This window comes from Vidua chalybeata, chromosome 11 (assembly GCF_026979565.1).
Source record: "Vidua chalybeata isolate OUT-0048 chromosome 11, bVidCha1 merged haplotype, whole genome shotgun sequence".
Lineage (NCBI taxonomy): Eukaryota > Metazoa > Chordata > Aves > Passeriformes > Viduidae > Vidua > Vidua chalybeata.
The window spans coordinates 14,349,467-14,375,539 of record NC_071540.1 but is presented as its reverse complement, the minus strand read 5'-3'; the positions used below and the strand labels follow the sequence as shown (position 1 = coordinate 14,375,539).

Here is a 26,073-nt window from a genome sequence, read left to right as displayed (position 1 = left end):
GTGCGGTAGAGCTGGGGTGGCTTTGAAGTGTCTTGATGGCCTTGACATCCTGCGGCAGCCAGTTTCGGGGTTGAGTGCTGGTGTGAATCAGGGTTTCCTCAGGGTCACCTCAAACCTATTGTTTGAAAGGTTTTACCAGCTGCCCACCAGTTGCAGTGTGAGGAGCAGCTGTTCCCTGCTCCATCCTCTCCATCCACTGGTGATGTTATGGTCCCTTCATATCCTTCCTCCTCCTCTCTGCTGAGCATCCCCACATGCTGCACTTCCCCACCAACCCTCTCTGCACCATCCCGAGCTCCTGTCTACTGTCTTGCAGGTAGTTCTTGGGTAGCAGGCAGAGCCTCCCTGTGCTCTGACCTCCCACCCTGCTCAGCTCTGTCCCCAAGTCCTGTCCAGCCTCTGGGCCAAGTGACACTTTCCAGGTCACCAACACACCTTTGATGATTTGTGGGTACCAGAGGGGGCCCCTTAGAGACAGAGAAGAGGGAGGACTTTTAGATGCCTGCAACCAAGTGGTTGCCAGGGAGATGCTTGTGGGAGACGCCTCCAGGGACCTTGGAGGATGGGAAGGAAAAGGAATGGTGGAAATTAGGTGCTTACCCATCTCTTGGGAGGAGGCCAAGACATTCATTTCCCCACCAATGATTTCGGGGAAGTCTTTTGGTCACTTCTGTGAAGAGCAGCACAGGATGGGAGGTACAGCCTGAGGCTGGGAAATGAGGAGCCCATGGTGTCTCCTGGGCACTGGTGGCGCGACGATGCTTGGGAAGGAGGAAGGGAAGAGCCGGTCTGAGCGAGGCGTTGCTGGGCTGGGGAGTGACTCCATTGCACAAGGCAGGAAGGGTGGTGTTCAGGTCCCAGCGCTGGGTCGGCATCCCGCGGGTCGGCTGGGGGAGGCAGCTCCATCCAGCAGGTTTGGTGACACCTGGAGAGGCACAGCATCAGTGAGCATGTCCCTGCCCCATGTCGCTGTGCTGGGTGATGAGGTGACAGGGCTGCTGGTCCCCAGGATGCTCCCGTGCTGGATTGGGATCCTTGCCTGGAAGCACAGGGTGGCATATTTCACCCTCCCAGAGGGAGCACCTCTATGCCCCTGGCAACCTGGGTGCTGGGATGGAGCCGAGCATGCCTCCTTTAGAGGGCAACCAGGGCTGGAGATGTCCCCATGGACCCTTCAGGAATTCAGTTTGACTCCAGCTGGTGCCATCTTCCTTTGTCTTGTCTCCCCCTCAGCTGGCACCAGGGACCTGGTGGACCTGGCCCAGTGGACCTGGCCTCCATTGCAGAGATCGCCCTTTTCTAGAGACAGGTGCCTGGCTGGCTGGGGCACCCAGAAGGACCCTGGTGCTGTGTGCTGATCCCAGACTCTCTCCCCAGGAATCTCTCACCTTTCACCCCCACTGTCTCCCGCAAGACTGGCTCCAGGGTCAGTAGGATGTTCTCAATGTCCCACAAGTCCCCACCACCTAAGGTGCCTCAGCCCAACCGCCTGGACGAGGTGTACGAAGCTCTCAAGAAGGGCCTGACGTAAGTGCTGGGTGGGTGGAGGCAGAGAGCTCCTGAGGGGCATAGGGACAGCTTGTGACATGGCTTGGGATCGGCAGCTCTCTGCTCCCAGCAGACAGGGACATGCCAGGTCTCTTGGGCATGTTGCCTTGATGTCCCAGATTGTGTGGGGTCCCACATCCCACTATATCCCATGTACAGGCATGTATGGGTTCCCACACCTGTGTGTTGGAACAGGGAGTGGGGATGTGTTGCCATGTGTGCTGGGTTGGTGTGGGCTGTGGGGAGCAGGAGCCCTGGACAGAGCATCCCAACCTGACACCATGGTGTGGTTGCCCCCAGAGCCTACCTGGAGGTGCACCAGCTGGAACTAGAGAAGCTCAGCACACAGATCCGTGAGTCCAAGAGGAATTCACGCCTGGTGAGTGCTGCTTGGGAAGAGCCTTATGGGGAGTGGTGCCTTGGGTAAACACCTGGGGTTGTGGGCACAGCTGGGACAACCTGTGGTCCATCTATGCCTGGGGCAGAGCCTGTTTCTGTGGGGTTGTAGGGGCCAGCCCAGGCTCTGGTGTTGGGGCTCCCATCCCATCCTCTGTCATGCATTCTCCAGCCCTGGCTGGGAGTTGTCCCGCTGCTGTGCTGTGGGTGGTGGGTGCCATGTGCTGAGTCTTCTTTGGGTGGGCAGAGCTGGCTTTGTGCTATGTCTTATCACTCTCATCTTTCCTCCAGGGCTTTCTCTACGATCTGGATAAGGTAAGCGGGATAAGTGTCTCATCCCCCTTGTATTCCCTGTCCTTGTGCCTGGGATGTGCTACTGCCAGCTCTGCTCCGCTAGCCCTGCCCTGCTGCCTTGTCCCCTGGGAAGGAGAGGGTCTGGGGCTCCATAGGCAGGGTAGCCCAGGTGGGCAGGGGATGAAGCAGAGATGATCTTGTAACCCCTTTCAGGCAAACAGAAGCTGTTGTGAGTGAATGCAGGGCATGGGTTAGCTCACAGGCTGGGAAAAAAAAGCACCCTGGAGCCTAGCATGGCTCCTGGAGGACCTTCTGCTACACAGGAGTCTGGAGGAGGCTGCACCACGTGGGTGCTTCCCACTGGCTGCCAGCCTGCAGCTCCCAGGCAGGACCCGCCCCAGCCTCAGTGCAGGGGACGCAGAGGCCACATCCTGACCTGTGGCTCCTCCACGGAGGGGCTGCGCTGCCGCTCACACCATCTCCTCTGCTTTTCCAGCAAGTGAAGTCAATCGAGCGCTTCCTGCGTCGCCTGGAGTTTCATGCCAGCAAGGTGAGAGCTGGGGCAGTGCTGGGGTGGCCATGCTGTCCCCAGCCCTGCACCTCACCGCAGCTCGGGCCTGTCCTTGCAGATAGATGAGCTGTATGAGGCTTACTGCATCCAGCGGCGGCTCCGTGATGGAGCCCACAACATGGTCAAGGCTTACAGCACAGGCTCGCCAGGCAGCCGGGAGGCACGCGAGAGCCTGGCCGAGGCCAGCAAGGGCTACAAGGAGTACACAGAGGTGAGGCAGCTGGCTCGCTGGGCTGGCAGGGTGCTGACTCCATGGGTGGCTGCTCATGGGTCCTGTCCATCCGTCTGTCTGTTCCCAGAACATGTGTCTGTTGGAGAATGAGCTGGAGAGCCAGCTGGGCGAGTTCCACATCCGGATGAAAGGTACCATGTCCTGCTCCATCCCTGTCCTGCTGCCTGCCTGCCTGCCTGCTGCCTGCTGACGCCCCTCTGCCTTCTCTTGCAGGATTGGCAGGCTTTGCCCGGCTTTGTGCTGGTGACCAGTATGAGGTTGGTGGGACCATATGGGTTGGGCTCTGCTCTTCCTCTGCCCTGTTATCCTTGGGGTGTCTGAGGGGTGTAGGTGGGTGCTGGCGTGGAGGGCATGTTGCAGGGTGGTGGTGGGTGGCATGTGTCCATGGCCATGCCTAGGGACAGAGAGCACCCATCACCTTGGGGTGGTGTCTCTCCCACACCCATACCTCTGCATCCCCAGATCTTCATGAAGTATGGACGGCAGCGGTGGAAGCTGCGAGGGCGCATTGAGGTGAACAGCAAGCAGGTGTGGGACAGCGAGGAAATGGTTTTCTTGCCCCTCGTCACTGAGTTCCTCTCCATCAAGGTATAGTGTATAAAAGGACAGGGATGGGGTTGGCCCAGCTATCTCCCTGCATCATAGAGTCATTTAGGTCAGAAAAGACTTCTGTGATCATCAGGTCTAACTGTTAACCCAGAACTGCCAATCCCACCATTAAACTGTGTCCCTAAGTGCCGCATCCACGTGTTTTTTGAACATTTTCGGGGATGGTGATTGCACCACTTCACACGGCTTTCTTCCAGCACCTCACCTAAACATCACCCTCACTGGCCCATGGTTTCATTTCCTCCTCTCCTTTCTCTCCTCCTTCTCCAGGTGACGGAGCTAAAGAGCCTGGCCAACCACGTGGTGGTGGGCAATGTGTCCTGTGAGACCAAGGACCTCTTTGCAGCTCTGCCCCAGGTAGTGGCTGTGGATATTAATGACCTGGGCACCCTCAAACTCAGCCTGGAGGTGACCTGGAAGTGAGTACCTCAGTAGGCATTGCTGGTGGCAGATGACAGTGCAGGGGATGCCCAGCAAGAGATTACCCACCCCAGGCTGTCTCCCGTAAAAACTGGCCTGTAATTATAGAAAACCAGAGCTGGTCTGGAGGGGGTCCTGGTGTCTTGAGACCTCCAGGGCTGGTGCATACCCCTCACCTCCTTGCTGTCCTCCCCAGCCCCTTTGACAAGGACGACCAGCCCTCGGCAGCCAGCACTGTCAACAAGGCTTCCACGGTGAACAAGAGGTTCTCCACCTACAACCAGAGTCCGCCTGACACGCCGTCCCTGAGGGAGCAGGCATTCTATGTAAGTGTGCACCAGGCAGGGCTGCTCAGGAGACATGGCCAGTGGAGGGGTCCACACAGGGATGTGCCTAGGCAACATCTGAGAGGGTGGCACAGCTCAGGAATGGGTAGGCAGCTCCTTCCTCTCCAGCCATCCCACCAGGACTCCCCAGTACCGGCACCTGCTCCTCCCTCCCACGTTCACAGCTCCTCTTCTCTCTGCCCAAGAGCCCGGAGCGGGCGGCTGACAAGCGTGGTTGGTCCTTGCTGGACATCTTTCGGGAGACACTCTTCGAGAAGCTGTCTCAGAGCTGCTCCTGCGGCGATGTCTCCTCGGCCGAGCTCGGGAGATGGCCGCAGCAGGGCCGCGTAAGTGCGGGGCTGGAGCAGGCCAGCAGCTTAGCCCAGCGCTGTGGCCATCCCACTGTAGCTGTAGCCGGTCCTTGTCTCCTACTCACTATCCCTCGCTGATGCCCAAAGGCCTGATTCTACCAGGCTGGGTCTGGCTGGTCCTGCAGAGCTAGTCCCCAAGCTAGGTGAGCCTGGGTTCACCCCTGTGCAAGAGCTGGCTATTAGTGAGTAGATAGCTTCTCTGTGTCCCCGTGCTGGTGGCATTGGTGTGGTACTGGTGATGGTGCTGGTGTGGCACTGGTGTGATGCTGTCATGGTGTGACTAACATGGAATTGGTGTGGCATCGGTTCAGTGATGGTGAACCACAAAATTGGTGTGGTGGCCAGTGCTGTACCCACCAGCTGGTGCTGGAGCTGTTGCTGTCCTTGCAGCCATGGTGGTTAGTGTCCTTGGCTCCATGTGTTGCATCCCACTGTGCCGAGGGACTGCTGGCACCCCAAGGCTCCAGGACATATGGGGCTGTTCATGGGGAGATGGATTGCCTGCTGGCATTGGGTGGGATCCAGAGCTGGAACCTGCCAGGTGTTTGCTGGCCATCCTGCTGTGTCAGCAAAGCCATGGCAGCCTCAGTGCCTTCCAGCTCAGATCGATCCTGCCCCTGCTTGACACACAGACAGCTGGAGGATATGGGGCAGCAGGAGCAGGGTCTCAGCTGACACCATTCTCCCCCTCTCCAGAACATGCTGCGGCGCCAAGAGGAGCTGGAGAACGGCACAGCCTGGTCCATCTCCTCTGAGTCCTCAGATGACTCCTCCAGCCCCCAGCTGTCCAGCAGTGCCCGCCATGCCACACACAAGCCCATCGTGCAGCCTGAGGTGCAGGCCTCCGCCCCTGCCATCGAGATCTCCTTCTCTCATCAACCAGAGGAAGCTGACGCCGTGCTTGGGGCCAGTGGCAGCAGTGTCCCCTCTGCTGGGAGCCAGCTGGAGGAGCCAAGCAGCCATAAGAAGGAGACAGTGGCCAATGGGCATGTGCCCTACTCCCGGACTCTGAGCCACATCAGTGAGGCCAGTGTGGATGCCACGATGGAGATCAAGACTGTGGAGAGCCCTTGGGAGCCTGCGCCCAGCACAGAGGACACAGGGATGGGCAAGCAAGATGACCACCCTCTGCCTGGTGCTGCAGTAGCAGCTGCTGTGGCAGGGCAGGACAGGGCCACTGAGGCCAAACCTCGTGCCTCCGTGGCATGGGCCACCTCCTGCGAGGAGGAGGCTGGCAGTGCAGAGCCAGTGCAGAGCCAGGCGCCAGCAGAGAGTGACTATGGCACTGGGATCCCTACAGCACTGGCACAAGCCTGTGCAGAAGAGAGGCCCATCCCAACCCCATCACTGCCCACCAGCATCCCTGAGGTGCCACGGGGGAAGATGGTGGATTCAGGTCTGGAGGAGGCAATTGGCCTCCTGGGCTCAGCTCTGGATGACTATCGGGGACAGTTCCCAGAGCTACAGCCCCTGGAACGGGAGCTCAAACATCTGGAGGAGATGCTGCTGGTGAGGGATTCCCAGGGGTGTCATGGGGTGAGGGTAACAGGATCATCCTGGCTGGTAGTGCCTGGGGTTGATGGGGACAGGGCCAGCCATGGTGGCAGTGCTCAGAGGCAATGGAGACAATACCATCCCTGCTGGCAGTGCCCAGGGGTGATGGGGATGGGGCCAACCCTGCTGGCAGTGCCCAGGGGTGATGAGGATGGGGGCATCCATGATGGCATAGCCTGGTGGGTGGCAGGGCTGTCTTGGCTGGTGAGCCAGGATCCAACTCCACCATGCCTTCCTCCACAGCAGAAGCAAGGCGTCTTCCTCAGCCGGGCCTCCAGCATCAGCCTGACAGTGGAGCACGCGCTGGAGAGCTTCAGCTTCCTCAACACCTCTGACATGGAGGACTCAGAGGGCTCTGAGGAGGAGCCTCTCCAAGATGAGAGGTGCACAGTGGGGCTCATGGCATGGGGCACTGGGCAGGAGATGGCTTTGGGGCAGTTGGAATGGGGGATGTTCAAGGGTGCCCAAGCATATTTAGACCTAGTCATTACAGCTTAGGGAAGGTCTAGGTCAAGAACCAGCAGTACCTGGTCCTTCTGGTGGCATAATGTCACCCTGTAGCTCTCCATAGGGGTGGGCTGGAGGCAGTCCTTGTACCTCTGGGACTTGTCCTCTGCTCTGTGGGTGGGGAAGGGCCAGATCCAGGTGTCCTGTGCTGATCCACTGCCTTGATCTCTCCCTGGCTTGCAGGAGGGCTGGCAGAGCCCTGCGCAGCACCAGAGCCCCCAGCGCTGGCGAGATGGGGGCAGATGACACCGGAATGTGCAGTGGTTCTGAGGCCAGCACTGACCCCATGAGCACCGGCAATGAGTTCCTGGATAAGGCTCTGGTGCTTCACCTCAACAACTGCAACCGGCTGCTGCTGGTGAGGACCAGGGTGGGATACGGCAGCAGGGGACACCCTGGGGTGGGCTGTATGTAGCCCCTTAAAGGGGGCCTTGCTGTAGCCTGGAGGCTGTAATGCGGGCAGTGAGCTCTGTCCCTGAAGTCCCTGGTTTGGCTGTGCCTTGCAGAAGCTGGGCACCTTTGGTCCTCTGCGGTGCCAGGAGATGTATGCCCTGGACAGGCTGCTGCGGGAGTCGCAGGTGCTGGAGATCGTGTGCCAGCTGACGGAGGAGCGCGCAGGAGCAGCCAGCTCAGCCGCTGATGGTAAAGAAACACAGCTGAGGGGACCCTCTTGTGCCATCCTGGAGGCTGTGTGAAGCCTGTGTCCCCTTGTGGGCATGGCTGGGCAGCGATGGACCATGCCAGACAGAGGGCAGGAGTCACCTGCCTGCTGCCATGGCCTCGGGGAGGTCTGACAGTGTCTGTCCCCACAGTGGTGCAGTTCTCAACACGGAAGGAGGGCGTGCTGCCCCTTTGGGACCTGTGTGTGGAAGTGCCCAATGTCTACACCTGCCCCGTGGAGCGGTTCCTGCAGGTGCTCAGTGCCCAGTATGCAGCTCCCATCAGTGACCAGCACTCTGGTTTGGCTGATACTGGTGAGTGGGTGCCCAGGGGTGTTTGGGGAGTTGCCAGCCTCACTCAGTGACCATGAGTGGGAGGATATGTGTGCCAGGAGCTCCACAGAGGGATGACCATGGCTGCTGCACACTGTGATCCTGATTCTTTCCCACAGTGTGCGTGAAACTGGTGGAGGAGGTGCTGAATCGGCGGCTGCCCCGGCGGCCCGGCAGCGCCCAGAGCGAGCAGGTCACCATCTTCCAATACTGGAGCCACTTTGAGTCACTTGGTCCCCTAGTGCTTGACACCTATATGATGGAGCTGGCAGAGGAAGGTGGGTATCCTCCCACCCTTCTTAAGTCCTGGGATGGGGTGCCAGAGTATCACCATAGTGATTGATCACCCTGCAGCAGTGCCATGACCATTCTGGGGCATCACTAAGAGGCTCAGCCATCCTTGGGTTAGGCAAGTCAGTCTGATGCAGAGTGTAGCCCAGTCCCATGCTGCCTTCCATATCCTTGCTGTAGGTCCCCCAGTGTCTTGGGGAGCAATTCCATTCATTGGCACATTGTGTGGGGCCCACTCTGCCCAGCATGGATCCAAGGTGCCCAGGGAGGGGTGGCAGGGGTGTGGGGGCAGTGCTGTGTGACTCCCCACACCTGGGATGGCTTCCCGCAGCACTGCTGGCACAGAACCTCAACTCGGACGACCAGGACGTGGTGCTGCGTGCCCTGAAGCGCATGCCCGAGGGCCGCCTGAAGAAGGAGGGCCTGAAGGCGCTGAGCCTGCTCCTCGTGGAGGGCAACAGCAAGGTGGTGAGCGCCGTGTCAGCCCAGCTCCGCAGCCTGGCAGAAAACCCCCGCTTCCGCCAACGGGTACGTGCTGGGCAAGCCAGGGATGACGTGGGCTGGTGCCACAGCCCCGGGGTGCTGCCCCTGTTCTGCTACAGATGGTGGCACTGATTCCCCCATCTCCCCCAGGCCCTCGTGTGTTTCCTGGAGCAGCTGGAGGATGAGGAGGTGCAGACACGTGTGGCAGGGTGTGCAGCGCTGGGCTGCTTGAAGGTGAGGGATGTGTGGGGAGGAGGCAGCAGGGCTGTATGTTCCAGGGGAAGAGGAAACACAATGAGGAGGAAAAGAAAGAGGATGAGGGGCTTTTCTGCACCATGGGGCTGCAGCGCCCTGTGCTACCTTCCCCATCTGGCTGTGTTCCTGCTCCAACCCTGACAGTCAAAACTCATTTCCTTGTTCTTTCTCCTGCAGGCCAAGGAGAGCATCGAGCAGCTGGTTTACCTGTGCCAAACCGACAAAGAGCCTGTGCGGGAGGCAGCCAAGCAGAGCCTGATGCTGTGTGGTGAGTGTCTGGCTGCTTCTCTGCTTGCTCCCCACCGACAGCATCCCAAGTGGCATCTCCTGGTGCCAGCAGTGCCCACGGGAGATGGGGCTCCATGGCTAGCCCACGCACTCTGGTTCATCCCGCCCTGAGCTCTGCCAGGCAAGAGCAAGCTGGCAGCGAGGGCCAGGAATCCTGTAGCCACAGCACTAAGCTTGGTTGTTATTTATTATTTGCTAGATGGCCCTGAGAGAACCATCTGAGTGTGTTTCTAGGCCTCCAGATCGTGGCAGCTGCTGCACAGGTTGGGACACGTGAGCTGTCCTCGTACCCCTTGTCCCTGCTCTGGCTGCTTTGCTCACGAATGTCTCTGTCTTAGAGCCTGTCAGCTGTGTCACATTTTGGAGTCTGTGTGTCTTGGTTGTTGATAGTGCACATCCCACTGGCACCCTGACACATGTAGATGCCTTTTGTCCTATGTCCCAGCAGATTGTCCATGTCACCATCTCTTGCTGGGGATGGCCGCTGTGGGCAGATGCACAGGCAGGGCTCAGAGTGAGCCTGTAGCATGGATGTGTGCATCTCTGTGTGTGCCTGGGGGTTCTGGGGGAGCCCTTGCAACCCCCTTGCCAGTGCATGCAGATGGGCACAGCTGTTGTAGCCACTGGAGCTGGCACAGCCCTGAGCACTGGTACCTTGGTCCCAAGTAAGGCTCTCCACAAGCCAACAGTCCTGCAGCTTGCAGAAATATGGGTTAACCCTGTCCCACACGGGCAGCTGAGAATGGGATTTGCAACCTCTGAATCAGGAGCTCTGGGGACTTTTTGATCCAGAACCCAGCTGGGACCTGCCCAGGGGTGTGCAGTAGAGAACAAGAGAGGTTTCCATGCTGTGGCCATAGCACGCAGGCTCAGCTCTACCAGGTATTAGGTCTGTTTCCCTGGAAAGGCCAGGGTAGGTGGCCAGGATTGGCAGGGGACAGAACTTCTGCAGTTTGTATCACTGACCGTGGCATGTACTTGCAGGGGAAGACGGTAAATCAGCTCACCGGCGACTGGAGGAGACCCTGGATAGCCTCCCACGGATCTTTGCACCAGCCAGCATGGCCAGTACAGCTTTCTGAGACCCACGCACACCCACCTGCCATCCCTGAGGGCAAAGGCACTGCTGGGCCACCCGGGCTTGCACGGACTGGGGACCCGGCAGCTCCGCTCCCGGCAGCACACCACAGTATTACCCCACCCGCCGGCAGCTCGCCATGGCCGCACACTGCCTTACGGAGCACCGCTTCCCTGTCCCCGGCCACCGGCCCCACGGGTGCCACCTCCACACCACTGGGCAGGGGGCTCGCTGCACATCCCACCCTCTGATCGCTATTTAAAGTACCCAGGGAGTCCACCCTTCCTGCCCCCCTCGTCCGCTACAGCTGCCAGGACTGGGGTGGTGGGGAGAGGTACCGGATTTCTCTGCCTCCTCTTGCCTTCCTCTTGCTTGAGGGCATGCGCCCTGTCCCGGAAGGACCTGGAAGGACCTGCACTTTGGAAACCTCGCTGTTTCTTTCCAGGAGCTGTCAGGGCCATGGGGACTGCTGCCCTCTGCCACCTGGAGTCCCCAGGACTTAAATAAAATGAAATATAAGATATTAATATATTCTGCTGGCGTTTCTTCTTTCCAGCTCCACGTGCTCCTGTCCCTCCCTGGCTTGTGGCTTTAGGGAGTGTAGTGAGATGTGGCCTCAGCCCAGAGCCTTTCCTGGCCTGTTGGAAAGTGCTGTGGAGGGCAGGGGCAGGAGGAGCGATAGAGGGATGGACAGACGGATGGACAGAAGCTGCCACCTTTTTTGTTTGTTTTGTTTTATTTTATTTTTTATTTACAGATTTTTGCAGAAAAACAAAAGCAAAAAATTCTTTTCTATATTGTCTCTATAAATCTATATATAATGTAATTACAGAGAATGACTAATTTTGATTTTAAAGCAGAAATAAAAACCTTTAAAGAGCATTGGTGTCACTGTAAGGGTGTTTCTTTGGCCCCAGTGCCCTGGGGCAGGGCAAGTTGGGTGTCGCCCCTGGAGGGCGACAGGGGATGTCATGGGAAATAATTGTGATTTCTGGCCCTGCAACTCAGCCAAATGTTGCCAACATTTGGCTGCTGGGCATGGGATGCATCACCCAAGGTAGAAGGAGGTGGCCACACATGATGGGGGCCACCGAAACCAGGGCTGCCCTGGGAAAGGAAACCGCCGTGTGTGTGTGTGTGTGTGTGTGTGTGTGTGTGTGTGTGTGTAAATCCACACATTCCCCATCTCCAGGTGCTGTTCATTATCTAGGCCCTGACTTCCAGTTTGGACCAGTAAGGACCCATGTCCAGCACTGGAAGCAGATTGCAGCAGCTGTGGTGGCCAGGCCATGTTCCCAAATGTTCCCACTCCGGATGGGTGTGACAGGGAATGCTAAACCACCCTATGAGCTGCTGTGCCTAACTGGCTGTGCCTTGTCCCAGGATATCCGCTGTCCCCACCTCACTGTGTGAGGGACACACCACTGGGCTGGGAGGGAGGCTGTTCTCTGCGTCCCTTCTTGCTGCTCGTCCCTCACCACATTCCCTGAGGCTGGAGGTTTTTTGGAGGTTTTTGTGCCCCTCCTGTGCAGTTCCTCAGCACCAACGAGCTGCTGGATTTTTGGAAGCTTGCTGGGAAGGAAGCACTGTTTCCTCTGGCTCTCCCAGGAACTTTGCCCTCTTGGTGGCTGTGACAACATGGTGCAGCAGCATGGTGGTGGCCACCTCCCTGACACTCACAACACGATTGGTTCTCACTGCTTTTATTAAATTTCCTGAGTTCAGTAGCCTTGGCAGCATGTGGCTGGTGACATAAAGCCTATTGCCCCACCAAGGAGGAGGTGGCATCAAGCTACAAAGTGCATGGGAGAGCACTGGGTCTTGTGCCACCTCCTGATTGGGCTGGGCAGAAAGGGGGGATCCTGGATATTTCTGCCTGCAGCACGAAGTAGGGCTGCTGGGGCACTTGCACCTATACCCTGCATGGTGTCACTGTGGGGCTGGGAGCCTCCAGAACTGCTCCCCCTCTCTCTGTGATGTGTCTCTGTGGTTTCACTGGTGATTTTTCTTAAGCTTGTATTGTTTGCCTTTCTCTTCTCAAACCCTGCCCATCACCTTCTGGTGGTTTAAATCCCTGAGCATCCACCATGATGGTGCACCTGGGGAAGAATAACTCCATGCACCAGTACTTGATGGGGGCCAACCTGCTGGGAAGCAGCTCTGCAGAGAAGGACCAGGGAGTCTCGGTGGACAAGAAGCTGTCCCTTAGCCAGCAGTGTGCCCTGGGAACCAAGAAGGTCACTGGTATCCTGGGATGCATTAGGAAGATCATTGGCAGCAGGGCAAGATCCTGCCCCTCCACCCCTAGTGAGGCCATATCTGGAATGCTGTGTCCAGTTCTGGGCTCCTCAGTACAAGAGAAACATGGAGTTCTTGGAGCAGATCCAACAGAGGGATACAAAGATGATAAAGGAATTGGAACATCTCTCTTACAAGGGAAGACTGAGGGAGCTGGAGCTGTTCAGCCTTGAGAAGTTATGACTGAGAGGGGAGCTCATCAGTGTTTGTCAGTATCTGCAGGGAGGGTGCCAGAGGATGGATCAGGTTCTGCTCAGTGATGCCCAGCAACAGGACAAGTGGCAATGGGCAGAAACTAATGCACAGGAAGTTTCACATAAAAATGAGGAAGAACAACTTCACTGTGTGGGTGATCACACAAAGGAACAGGTTGCCCAGAGAGGGTGTGGAGTCTCCCTCACTGGTATTAAAAAACCATCTGGACACAATCCTCTCCAATGCCCTCTAGGATGACCCTACTTGAGCAGAGGTGTTGGATCAGATGAGCCATAGTGGTTCCTTCCAACCATACTATTCTGTGATTCTTTACCCCCTGCCAGGCATGGACAAGAACCCCCCTCCTAAGCCTTCATTTTTCCAGCTCTGATGGCAGCTGCTCCAATCCCTTAATCATCTTAGTGGTCTGTATGGTCCTGGGAGGGGAGTAGTTCAGAGCAGCAAAGATGCCCCCAAAGGCACAGAGGCAGGGACATCCCCCCAGTCCTGCCAGCCACCCGTGCCAGAGCAGAGGCACTGTCATCACCAGCAGAACTGGGAATTTATAGTCCCCAGGCCAAGCAAGGCCCATCCATTGGTGCTTTCCAGGGTTTCTAAGTACATCCCAAGAGGTTACAGCCTTCACTTCATTCTTCCTCACTGTAGCAGAGATTTTTGGGGTTGGCTCAGGCAGAATGTAACATGTCGTGGTGCATGTGGTCCCATCTGGGACACCCCCTCAGCATGAGCACTTCTGGATGCAGTTTTATCTGCAGATGGGATTGCAGGGAAGGCTAACCAGGGGACACTGCTGCATCACTCATCCCTTAGCCTTCTTCCACCTGCTTTGGGGGGTGGATGAGCTCCAGAAGGGAAGCACAGTGCTTTTCCCAGAGCACTGCATCACACTGTCAGCTTGAGCAGCAAGAGATGAGGTATGTAGGTCCCAGCTGGCACATGCAACTGCAGACAAGAGCACCTGAGAGGTGAAAAGTGTCCCAGCTCTCTCAAATGTTTGGTTTGGTTTTTTTTTTCCCTTTTCAATAATTGCTGAAGAAAAACCAGCCCAGTGCCCCAGTGGCCAAAGCCATTAATTTAATTCACTCACCTACCTGGGTGTTCTCTTTGCCCTCCCAAAACCTTCCCTGCAGCACAATTCCACTTTCCAAGATAAGCTACACCTTGACTGTAGAGATCAGAGCAGGAAAGCAGACTTCTGTCGGGGTAGGCAGGGAGCTGCAGGACAGGACAACATTACTCTGCTCCTGGAATTGCAAGGAATAATCCCATTATTTATGTGGCTATAAGAACATGTGGGGAAAAAAACCCTCAGATTAATTAAATAATCTATTGCCCAGCTCCTTACTGTTAACGTGTCTGTGCTGGCATTGCCAAAGACCTCTGCCCTATGGACACCACCAGGTCACCTGGAATGGCAGGACTGCCATTTCCACAAGACCAAACTTCAAACAAAAGGTCTTGATTTTCGGACCTCTCAGCTTCATGGGTGAACTCCCTGGGAGCCACTTTCACAGTGCACAGGGACAGACACAGCAGTGCAGAGCACGTTTTGCGGCAGCATTTGTTATTTCAAAAGAGACAGTGTGCCAGCACCACGTTTGTCAGCCAAATCTGTGTCAGCACTTAAAACATCCCCCTCCTGTATGGACGTGCTTGTGCTCAGCAGCTACTTGCTTTTCTTGTAGGAGCTGGAGCCCGTGGGAGGGTGTCTGTGTCACAGTTACATTACCCATGTGCTCTGGTTTGGGGAAGATGTTCCTTTTCCTCCCTTACTGCTGGTTTTGCTTTTTTTTTTTTTTTTTTTCTTTTAATTGGAAGGGTGCATACAGATTCTGGAGCACTCTGCAGTATCGCTTTTTACCTGCCAGTCTTGGGAAAGTGTCCTGAGGAGCCCCTGAAGATCATTAGCATAATGTTCCCTCCTCTTGCACAGCATCCGGGCTGGTGCAGCTGCCCGGGTTTCACACCAAGAGCAGCCACCAGCCAGAATGATCCCAAGGAGACACTGCCACTTTGAGGCACCACAAGCTCCAATCAGCCCTTGTGTTAGAAATCACTTATATCTTGATGCAAAGTCATTTTTGGAGGTTGCAGTTTATGACTCTCCAGTCTGAGCAAACTTAGTTTGACCTCCCACCTTTTCCCAGGCTTGTGGGAAATCATGTTTCCAAGGCACTCACCGGGGCACTTAGAGATGATTGGAACAGCTAAGCAGCCTGAGCTGAACCACAGCACAGAAACAGCCTTCTCGTGAGCACTGACGTGTGCTCCTTGCAGGATTGTCAGGCACATCTGTATGGGCTTGTTCTCTAAGGACCACTCCTGGGGCAACAGCTGGGGCCTTGTTTCACAGAGAGACCAAATGGTGCTCTACACAGCCTTCAAAATTTAGTTTAATGCTCTCAAGCTCGACTACTGCCTTCCTTAAAGCTGACTTAGAGCAGTGACTCCTGAGGGATTGTGAAAGTGATGGAAGCACAGAGCTGGAAGGAGGAGGGTGAGCCCACTCAGGGCCTCAGCAAGGTGGTCAGGAGCTCTTTGGCTTCAGTTCTTTCCAGTCTGCTCATGGGCAAGGCGTCTCTGGGAAAAGTCTCAGGCTACTTTTCTAGAAGGATCATCTGCCTCTGGGTGTCTAATTTGGACAGGCTCAGAGACTGATACTCAGGAGCAGTCATAGCTAGGACTGAAGCTGGGGATTTGAATTCCCTGCAAATCAGCTCAAAAGCGCCTCCAAGTGAGGAAACCCAGGATCAGTAGGGCAGACCCCCAGCACTCGCTGGTGGATGACCCGGGACGCTCCTGGCAGGAGAAGTCCACGAATAGGTGCTTGCCAGGAAAAAAAAACTTATGCTTCCTAAACAGCGACATTCCTACTAGAAAGATGCGACCGTTTGCCATGGAATGGGTCAAACAAAAGGCAGAGGGATCATTAGCAACCATTTACACCCTGCCCTGGGTGAGTATTTGAAGCAGAGTAAGAGACAGTATTACACACAGCCACTGCTCCTCTCCATTTTGATTCGTGCCTGAGCTAAATTTTGAGCTTAAAGCAGGATTCATGGCTACAGACGAAAGATATGCCATTCTCCCAAAAATTGCAGCGTGAGAATTGATGGCTTGACAGCTTAGAAAGTATGTCATTTTTTTAAAAACTCACACTACAGAAATGTTCTGAGCAGATTCTTCGTGCTCTGCTAACTTAATTTCCTTCTACACCAACTCATCCAGTGGCTAAACAGAAGGCCGTGGATGTGGGAATTTTTTTTATTTTAGCAAAGCTTTTGATTGTCCAACATTGGACTCAACAAAGATTCTTGTGAGGTTCCTTCAAATTCAGGATATTGTTTTGATGATTCAAATTTCTCATGCAATGAAGACCCAGGAGCTCATGGTTGTGGGCTACACCATCACCTCACATAATTAACGGCCACTTTTTACCATTGCTTTGTAGATAATTTATTTCTCCTTCAACTAAGGCTGCACCCACACAGCTCATCCCCTCTGGCCCTCGGTAAGCTGCCAATGCCCCACTGAAAGAGGCTAATGGACTTATCTTGCTGTTATCATCCTGAGAAGGAAACTTGTTCTGGGTTGTCAACAACCCCCAAAGGAGTACTGGTACTCAGAACACAGCCCACGGCACTCTGCTGCTTTGCAAGGACTTGGGAGAGCTTAGGCTTAGGCAGGAGAAACCCGTACAGCCGGGTCAGGGCCTGATCTCACTCTGAGCCCAACTCCCCTGGCAGAGGGACCCTCCTCTCCACAGCACAGCTCAGCAAGTCATCACCATTATTCATACCGGGATTTAAGGGCACAGTTTACACATGCTAATGTATGCTAATGTTTTTCTGATGGGTTTGTCACTTGTTAAGCAGGTTGTGGTAAAGCCTGGGCTGTTGAACAGCTTTCACCACAACCTGCAGTGACATCTCAAGAGGCACAAATTGGAGGAAAGATTTTTTTTACACGGATTTCAACTCTAACAGCCTTAAAACTCCCACCACAGGTTTGTGTTGGGGTTTCTTTACATTTAGATTTCTCTCTGATTTCCTGGCCTTATTGTCCTCCAGCGACTGATGGAGTAAGAGGAACAAAAAAATGCAGCTTCCTTCCAATGTGTCTGATTTTTGAACTATTAATATTTTAACCCATTACTCTTGCTCCATTTCACATGGATTTATGGTAAGAAAATACCAAGAGGATGCAGAATGGAGCTCATAAAATTCTCCTCTCCCCAGCTCGCCTGTCAATCAGCTCTGGGGCTGCTACAACACTGCTGGAGATGAGAAAATATGTTAAGCCCAGAAGATTTAGCAACTCAGGGAACTGCAGAAAATGAAAGACAGGCAAGCCCCTGTGTATTCTCACATAAATTCATGCATCTCACCAAGGGTGCCGTGGTTCTTTTCACCTTTTGGGATAAGTTGTGGACAGAAAACACCATGGTGTCTAACTTCTGATGGAAATCAAGCCTGCTGACTTTCCCAGAAGCTCCCTACTAAACACCTGGCAGCACATCTCCCATTCCTGCTGTGCTGAAGCTGACTGGAGATCGTTTGTCCTACTTTATTATGGGCTTGGCAAGCCCAAGGTCCTTAAAAACACCATCTTAAATCACAGAATTGTGGAATCCTAGGATCTCCTGAGTTAGAAGGGATCCACAAGGGCCATCAAGTCCAAATCTTGGTCCTGCACAGGACATCCCCAAGAATCACACCACATGCCTGATGCTGTCCAAATATTTCCTGAACTCTGTCAGGCTTGGTGCAGTGACCACATCCCTGGGGAGCCTGTTCCAATACCTGGCCACCCTCTGGGTGAAGAACCTCTTCCTAACACCCAGCCTCACTCCCCCTGGCACAGTTCCATGCTGTTCCCTCAGGTTCTGTCACTGGTCACAGGGAGCAGCCATTGGTGGCCCCTCCTGAGGAAGCTGCAGCCCACAGTGAGCTCTGCCCTCAGTATCCTCTTTTCCATGCTGAACAAGCCAAGTGCCCTCAGCCACTCCTCGCATGGTTTCCCCTCTAGACCCTAATTCCAGACAATTGGTGGTATTTACAAAACTGTCCTATGACCTTCCTGCTGATTAATTCATGATTGTAATGACTCCTCTTCCAGCTTAGAGGAAGTTTGGGTCTTTCAACCAGGCCAAATCCCTCCTCAGCACGGAGGATGGACTCCCTCTGTGGCCTTATTCTCCTGAGGAGATCCTTCCCACGGAGCTGAGGCACAGCCTCCTGCTTTGGGAGTTTTGCAGAGGCGAAGGGGTCAGTTTTTGACAAGGTACAGGGAGCAGTTCTAGATGAGGTAAAGCGGGCAGTTTTGGCTGAGATGAAGGGGGAAGTTCCAGCTGAGCAGCGGTGTGCAGAGCTGGGACTGCCCGCCGTTGTCCGGATCTCGGGGCAGCGCTAACAGAGGAGCCGCCCGGCGCTCCCCTCACGCCGCCCCGCGCGCTGCCCTGAGGGGAGGGAGGGGCGCTGCCTCCGGCCCCCCCAGCACCCGCCCCTCGGCGGCACGTGACGCGCTGACGCACGCACGCACAGACGCACGCACAGGCGCGCGCCGGGTGACGCCGCGGGCCCCGCGCGTTTGAAGTTGGCGCGCGACTCGCGCCCTCGCTCCCCCCGCCACTCTCGCCCCGCCCCGCCCCGCCCGCCGCTCCCAGCCTGCCCCGCGCGGCCGCTTCCCCGCGCGCGCCGGCCCCCCCCGCCCCCCCTTTCCCCCCCGCTCGGGCCGGCGGCCGCGGCAGAGCCGCGCTGGGTGGCGCGTGCGCACTGTGCCCCGCCCGCCGCCATTTTGTGTCCGAAAGCGACTGTGGAGCGATTAAACCGCGGGGCTGGTGCCGGGGCGCTTAAAGCGGCGGCGGCCGCGGCGGGGCGTGCGGGGCGCGGCGGCTCCTCCGCGGGGCCCGCGGGCGGCGCGGGGCGGCGGCGGGGCCCGGCGGCCGGAGGGAGCTCGGCGGGGCGCGGGGCGCAGGTAAGCGGCGGCGGCGGGGGGTTTGCAGTCGCGTTCTCCGGCCTCTAGGTGTCACGATGGGGCTCCGGCGCGGCTGGGGCCCCGCAGCGGCCGCCGCCGGGGCAGCAAGGGGGGCTTTGTCTCCCTCTACCGTCCCCGCGCCGCCGCCGCCGCCACCGCCGCCATTCCCCACAGCGCGGCGCTGGGCTGCGGCACCGCCCGGGCCGCCCGCCCTCCTTCCCTCCCCGGCCGCCGCCACCCGCCGGCCCCGACTCCATTTTCTTTCCTTTGTCTCCTCCACCGCGCCACCGGCGCTGATTAACCGCCCCATTACCGCCCCCTCCCTTCCCTTCCCGTCCCGCACGTCCCTTCCTTCCCCACCCCCCAACCCCCCCCCCCCCCCGCCCCGCCGGGCCCGCTCCCCTCCCGCCCCGCCACCGCTCCCCCTCCTTTCTCGCACCTCCGCGGGGTTCGCCCGGCGCTCTCCGCCCGCCGCCCGTGTCCTGCCGCGGTGTCCGGCCGGGCCCTGCCCGCGGGGACGGCTGCGTGTCCCGCTCCCGCCGGCCGCCGCCTCGCTGCGCTGGCGTGTGCGGCGGAGTGAGAGGCGCTGCGAGGCGCAGAGCGGGACTCGAGCTCCCTCTGCAAGGCAGGCTGAGCAGCGCCATGCAGCAGCACCGGGGCGGGCACGGCTGGGGGGCGCCCGCTCTCGCCGCGGTGACCGGCCGGCAGCCCCCCCGCGCCGCTCCCGGAGAGCGGCGGCCCCGCCGTTCTGTGTCCGCCCTTCCCCCCACCGTCCCGTCCCCGCCACCCCACTTCGGGCCCGGGGTCCCCACGGGGCTTCGGGCTCCGATCGGGAGCACCTGGGCTGCCACCGAGCCGCCGACCAGCTGTGTCACTTGCTGGGACCTGGCCTGGCTGCCTGACTCGCGGGGCACCTCCCCGGGAACCTCCCGGGCCTCCGCAGCTGGGCGCTTGGCCGGGGATGGAGCCCGAAATCTCACGGCAAAGGACGGCGTTATTCCCTCCCTTCCATGGGTCTTTGCTGCTTGGGGGGGGGAAGCACAAAACCCGATTCTTTTTGTGATGCAGAGGAGGAAACCGCACATGCTCTGCGTCCAAACGCTTTGCTGTTTGTTCTCTATATCAGCTTTACATTTATTTAGAATATATGTGTATATGGCATCGAATTTGGCCTTGTGTTAACCTTGTGAAATGACTTCGATAGAAGGCTTTTGTCCTGTTGTATGGTTCCTTCTCTGTTCAGCGTAATCCTTAGGACTTGCCTGTTGGTGAGAATGAGCTCTCTTTCCTGTTTGTGACTTCCTATTTTTTTGCTGAACATTTCTCCCCTTAAATACATGCATGGCTGTTCCTCATCTCTGGCCAGTTAGTGAATTCTAGTAATAAACTCCAGAGGTGTCGTTAAAACACTGCATCTAAAACACTCTTTACCACTTCCAGTGTACGTGTTTTTGTTTCAGGAAGTGTGTAAATATCGTCTCAAATTCTCCAGTTTATTAATCTTCTGCAGAGCCTGTTGAATTTGTAGGAGCCCGTTGAGTATTGGAAATAATTCCGTGCTGTATTCAAGCTGTTCTTACTTAAACGATCTCCGTAACGCTTTCCTTCAATGTAGAAGACATCAGCAGAACTGAAAAAAGGCGTAATTTTAGTATAAGGGCAAAGCAATGCTTGCTGCTTTTTTTTTTTTTCCTAGGTTGGTGGATTTTTACTTCCATTTTGTTTTTCTTCTGGATGTGTAGGGCTAGCTCAGTTTTAATGTCATCCGCTGTACATGAATGGTTATTAGAACGCACAGAAAGGCTCAGAAAACTTGTGGGGTATTTTTGAGGAGTAATATCTAGAGCAAAAAGTGCAAAACTCGAGTTCCTCTAGTCTCCAGTGGCCCTGCAACTGAAATAATACAGCAAGGCTCGTCCATTTCAGACAGAGCTTGGAGAACTGTCACTACAGCGTTAAGTTTGCTGGTGACTCGTGCCTGCAGAGTTTCTGGGGGAAGGAGCTATTTCAAGAGCTGTTTTCATGTGAGCAGGCTGGATCTTGACTATGATCCGTAGCTAATTTGTGTGCATCCGCACCAGCTCTTGGGGCTGCAGGTTGATACCCGCCTGCTGCGCTCCCAGGGCTGTGTCTTGAAATGCCAGAAGCTGACCCGCGTTATTCTTGACTTTATTCAGCATTTACCTGAAAAACCTAATTATATGGGATTACTAATTCGTTAAGGAATTTCTGTGCACAGCCTACTCCAGAATTCAATTTATTCTCTTCCCCTTAGGACTTACTGTCCAAGAACTCCTGCTTTTTTAGATTTTTGGAAGTTGGATGTTGAGTATTATTAGGCCTGTCTGTTCTTGGAGCAAAGCCAGCCTATTCCTTGCACTTATCCCTCATACATAAACAGGTTCCACTGACCTCTGGATAGTTCTCCCTGCTCTGTACGATTTTGTACATGAGCTCTTTCAGCTATATTATTGATGATATTTGCATAAAAATCCCTAATTCCCCATCCTGGCAACTTTAGCTTCTCTTACCTCTTTAGCAGAGAGAGAATGCTTGAGGGAGTAATAAGCGTTAGGATCCCAAATGTGCTTGTACGTGCTCTAGAAATACGTGTAATAAGGAGCAGCCACTGCTTTACCTGAACACGAGGACACACACTGGCAAGAGCTGAAAGAAACCAAAGCTTTGACTGCTTGTTTTGTGTGTGATAACTTACTAAACTGTACTGATTTATTTGCTTAACTGTAAACCCCTGTTCATCCATTTGGCTTTAGTTCAGATGCCCAGTTCACTCTTTGTTGTACTAAACCTTGAAATGTCAATACAGTATCAAGCTCTGCTACTCTGTAACCTACATGGTCTTAGAGACACACGCAGACCCAGGAAATTCCCTTTTATTGGTTATATTTAGTGTTGGTAACAATGGTTCAGATCATATGTGGCCCTTGTTCTTTCAGGTTTTTTACTGAAACTTAGAATCTGTCCTGACTGTAGCTGAAAATACTGTTTTTTATTGTGCTGAAGGATATTTTAATTTCATTTACAACACCCTGTTCTGCTGCTTCTCCAGTAATTCATCAGTCTTTAGGAATTAAATGAGGTATGCTTATCCCAGACATATTTAATATGAAAACTAAAGAGTTGCTGCTCAGCTGAGTGATCTGTTTTTCTCTGATTAACAAAAATAACCTCAAAAAGAAGAGCAGAATAAACCGAAGGTGAGTAGGGAGTTTTATGTTTCAGATCATGTTAACATCCAAGTAACTGTACACAGAACAACTCCGTTTGGGTATCTAATATAAATTAAAGTGAAGTTTTCCTCAGTATTATAAAAACTTGAAAGCTATAAAATCTTAATTTCCTTCCAATGTGGTTCTTAACAGGTGAAAAGAGAAGTAGTGCAGAGACGGCTCTCAAGAATGGCGCAGTTAACGTGCATTGACTTAGGGGACATCTCTGATAGAATGGACTCCAGAAGCATTATTCTCTTAACTATCCCTAGAGGTGAAGTTTTGAGTCATAGATAGAATTGTATTTCTTCTGTAAAGATTTGTTTTTAGAGACCCCCCCCCCCCCACCCCTTCAGTTCAAGCCCTCCCACAGGTTCTCTCAGCTACCTGAGGATTTCAGTGTGCTGTGTGGGGCTCATACTAAGAAGTGAGGGCAGGAATGTTTGAAAGTATTTAAAAGCACAAGGGATCAGTTAGGATATTCTGACCAGTGACACCAGCAAGAGCTTGTGTAATGGTAGCAGTGCAGCAAGCTGAGCTACAGGGTATTTTTTTTTTCTCCCTGTAGTTCAAGTAGTCTGTCCAGATACATATTGTTGTATCAGTCAGTTAGCAGCAGCATCTTCTTTTTCTGCTATAGCTGCAAACTCATGAAATTTGTAAAGCTTCATGGGTTTCAATGGAAAGCTTTGCTCAAATGTAAAGACAGGGTTAAGTAAGTTCATCTTATACTGAAAATCTTGTTTTGCGTATTTTTTTCCCATACTGTAAAAAAATTCTGTTGATATAATTGAATTTATCCAATTCTGGCAAAACAGAAGGCAAATCCCAGATTGTTTGGCATTTGAATTGCACCCTTGTCTGTATTAATAATGCATTATCATTAGAAGCCTGTATATGTCTCAAACATCCACAGGTAAAGTATATTAAAAAAAACAAACACAAACCAAAACTTAACACAAAAACTATTTGAAACCGCCCCCCACCAGAATACACTGGGAGCTGAGAGAGACATTTACCTTGGCATATCGGTATATCTTTCACCACTGTAATACATTTAACTGCAGTATTGGAAGGGATATTTTATAGTCAATGCACTTTGGAACAGTAGTGAAATTCCAGGAGGTCAGAGAAGTGCTGATGTGTCAGTTCTAAAAGGAGGTGGAGTGGATGACCATGGCTGTGCAGAGAGGGTGGCAGGTGCCCAAAACACCTTGGGTGTTTGATTAGCTCTACATGGCATTAACACACATGTAATTTACATTATTACCAGCTCTCCCATTTATTCTTAGTACAGAATTTAGTTAAAGTAGAGAAAAGTGTTAATCCCAGTAACAAAGGCTTTAAGAAAACAAGAGCTTGTTAAATTTATTTAGTGACTTTTTTTAAAGGACTTGATCTTGACAACCTTACTGTATATTAATATTAGTACTGAGTATCAATAAATGCCATTTAGTTCAGGATTAATCTGGAGGTGTACAAGAGTGAATAGTTTCCATGGATATTCAGCAAAAACTAGTAATTGCTTGTCACAATTTGTTTTTATTAATAATTCTGTTGGTGAAAAAGGTATTTAAAAAACTTGTTCATGATAAACTTCTGGGTCATGTAAAATCACTGGGCACTAAGGCAGCCATTGTGATTGTCAGGTGAAATAAATCCAATCCAGTGTATGTGCTAAGGCTGCTACATGTAAAGTTGTGCACCTGGGAACCAGGTATTCCAGCTGAATTTAAATCAAGGCACATGGTATCCTAGAAAGCCGTGACTGAAGTGTGTTTTGGAGTCCTAGTGAATAAACAGCATAAACACGAGTTTCCAAGGTGATGCTGTGGCAAAGAACCTTATGTGGTTCTTAAATGCATTAGTGGAATAAGCACGGGTATGTTCTCGCCCATCTTGTGGGATGGGATGAAGTAATTTCCAAATTCCTATATATGGTTTTGGCTTCAGCACTCAAAACCCTCCAAAAAATTACAGTGTGAAAAGGGATTCATCTCCAATTTGATGGAAAACTAAGCTGTATTGCCACACAGTAAAATGTTAAACATGTGCTGTGCAATTTCTCATTAAAACTGAGATGAGTTGATGAGGGACCTCAGATATGTCCCTTACAAAATAATACTGGATATTAATGATCTTGTTCTAATCTTGCTGACAATATGAATTTGTAGCCCAATAAGTTCAAATTAAAAGGCTTAAGTTTTTTCACAGGGAAGGTGATTAACTAATGGATTGATATCAAGAGCAATCATATATTTCTTAATTTCTTAACATCTTTGAATCAAGATTGTGGGGAAAAAAAATCTGAAAATTGCTTCAGCCAGCTGCAAGGTGCTGACCTTTTCTTGTTTCATATATATTTAGAGAACTGTCATTCATGAGAGGTCAGACTCGGTGATAAACCAGGGGTGCTGAAGAAGAAGGATGGATAGCACCTCCTCTTCTCTTGAACCACTTTCCCTCTTTTTGAAAGAGAGAGGTTTAGGACTTTTCCTTTTCAATCAAGAATATGATCAAACCAGTGAAATCTTCTGAATGGAGGAAAATAAGCAGTTGTTGATATATACTGGAGATGTGTCAAATAGTGTCCTCTCTACTTGGTCCAGACTTGTGACTAATACATCCTGATCTGAGGCTGTGGCACTGGGGAGCTGTTGGAAAGATAAATGTTACTTCTCTGCTGCCAGGACAAGCTGCTGGCTCGTGTCCAGCTCGCTGCCTACCAAGCAGCCCAAGGACCTTAGCAGGAGCACTGCTGCCCAGACAGTCTTTGTATCAGCAAAGGAGTTCTTCCTTCCTGGTTCTAAGCTTGGAAAATGCTTCACAGGGGGTGAAGCAAGGTGATTTTTATTGAATCCACTAAAGAAAACATAGCTCCATAAAATTTTGTGTTACATAAAATTATTTATTGACTTATTTTATATATTGCATTTGTGTTTGTTGTGTGGAATTATATTATCTGCAGTGATCCTAGTTTTAAACTGGATACTGAGTAAAATACTGACTTAATCAGGAATTAAATTATGAAGCATAAAGCTGTGGAAGAAGGAGTAAACAACTCAATAATTTTAAGCTATGTTAATGCCTCGTGTGGAGACTTGACACAAGTGTTTGACACTTTCTGAGCTCTCAGGGATGTTACAGTGAATAGCTTGATGGTGGCCTAAGCATCTCTAGGTGGAGATTTCTGGAAGCTAAGGGGTTTTTTTCACATCTTACATTAAAAAAGTGGAAAGGGGATATGTAATCCTGAGAACTCAGAGCTACAGAGCAAATTTGCACATAATCTATGTGCTCCTCTGCGTGGTAATTTCAACAGAAGCACGTGATGCTTGAGTTTGGCAATTCTGGTTTCTCCTGGCTGTTCATAAGAAGGTGAATGATGTCACTCTGCTGCTGCCCCTTGAGTTCTTCACAGAACTCAGTCTATGCCCAGTCTGGCTGCTGTGCTTCCCTGTGCTCACACAAGGCCAACTTCTTGGGTAAATGCAGGGAGTTTTGTGGTGAGCCTATAGCTTGTAGGAGTGAAAAATGAGGTAAATACACCACAATTGATGGGAAACCTGTTTTGGTAAGAGGCTGTGGAGATGTTGTAGGTTCAGAAGGGGATCTGCAAGTCCAGAGGCAACAATCCCTAATCCTTGACTGGATGTTGGGATAAGGGTGGTAAACCACAGACATGACAGATTGCTCTCCCTACACAGTGTTTCCTGCTAGAGTTTTTGGAGACAGACTGCTGCACTAAATGGACAGTAATCTGTCCTTGTAGGGTTTTTTTTTTTTAATGCTCAAGTTGGATAAAGGAAAATTTTTCAGTTTTTCCGAACTATTGATAAAAGCAATACAAGGAAATTTACAATTCTTGCTATTTTGGGAATAAACACCAAAGCATTTAGGGAGGTGAAAGTCAAGGATTCCCTGGAAAACCAGGTTGGCTTGCATCAGGATTGTTGTGACCCCATCTCCTTCCACGTGTGTGCTGGCAGTTGCATCCCCAGGGGATGAACTGGACAGCAGAATTTGCTTCACGAGGGCAATAGCATGTGGATGTGGAAAAAAAGCTGCCTCAAGTTTGATTTGAACCTTCGTGGAACCATGCCCCAAAATATTTTGGGGTAAGTAGAGGCTTTCTGCA

At 53.0% G+C, this 26,073-nt stretch overlaps 2 protein-coding genes across 10 annotated transcripts in view; both read left to right on the top strand.

Moving 5' to 3' along the window:
* RIPOR1 (RHO family interacting cell polarization regulator 1) overlaps nucleotides 1-11,097 on the top strand; it is a 34,446-nt gene extending 23,349 nt beyond the window's left edge. For 4 of the 5 annotated variants that reach the window (XM_053952922.1, XM_053952919.1, XM_053952923.1 and 1 more), the window contains 20 exons: nucleotides 1,378-1,527; nucleotides 1,849-1,927; nucleotides 2,236-2,259; nucleotides 2,735-2,788; nucleotides 2,868-3,020; nucleotides 3,109-3,172; nucleotides 3,255-3,298; nucleotides 3,504-3,629; nucleotides 3,921-4,069; nucleotides 4,267-4,396; nucleotides 5,464-6,276; nucleotides 6,565-6,704; nucleotides 7,012-7,186; nucleotides 7,335-7,470; nucleotides 7,641-7,802; nucleotides 7,940-8,098; nucleotides 8,443-8,639; nucleotides 8,745-8,828; nucleotides 9,027-9,117; nucleotides 10,122-11,097. In XM_053952922.1, coding sequence (XP_053808897.1) covers nucleotides 1,378-1,527; nucleotides 1,849-1,927; nucleotides 2,236-2,259; nucleotides 2,735-2,788; nucleotides 2,868-3,020; nucleotides 3,109-3,172; nucleotides 3,255-3,298; nucleotides 3,504-3,629; nucleotides 3,921-4,069; nucleotides 4,267-4,396; nucleotides 5,464-6,276; nucleotides 6,565-6,704; nucleotides 7,012-7,186; nucleotides 7,335-7,470; nucleotides 7,641-7,802; nucleotides 7,940-8,098; nucleotides 8,443-8,639; nucleotides 8,745-8,828; nucleotides 9,027-9,117; nucleotides 10,122-10,219 — 3,028 coding nt within the window. In that variant the 3' untranslated portion in view covers nucleotides 10,220-11,097. Of the gene's footprint in view, nucleotides 1-1,377; nucleotides 1,528-1,848; nucleotides 1,928-2,235; nucleotides 2,260-2,734; nucleotides 2,789-2,867; nucleotides 3,021-3,108; nucleotides 3,173-3,254; nucleotides 3,299-3,503; nucleotides 3,630-3,920; nucleotides 4,070-4,266; nucleotides 4,397-5,463; nucleotides 6,277-6,564; nucleotides 6,705-7,011; nucleotides 7,187-7,334; nucleotides 7,471-7,640; nucleotides 7,803-7,939; nucleotides 8,099-8,442; nucleotides 8,640-8,744; nucleotides 8,829-9,026; nucleotides 9,118-9,336; nucleotides 9,401-10,121 lie in introns of all 5 variants that reach the window. The other variant, XM_053952920.1, reaches the window with a different exon arrangement.
* Nucleotides 11,098-18,647: 7,550 nt separating this feature from the next.
* CTCF (CCCTC-binding factor) overlaps nucleotides 18,648-26,073 on the top strand; it is a 34,701-nt gene continuing 27,275 nt past the window's right edge. For 2 of the 5 annotated variants that reach the window (XM_053952924.1, XM_053952925.1), the window contains exon 1: nucleotides 22,061-22,209. The gene's annotated coding sequence lies outside the window, so the exon portion shown is untranslated. Of the gene's footprint in view, nucleotides 18,706-22,060; nucleotides 22,210-26,073 lie in introns of those variants that run through there. The other 3 variants (XM_053952926.1, XM_053952928.1, XM_053952930.1) reach the window with 3 other exon arrangements.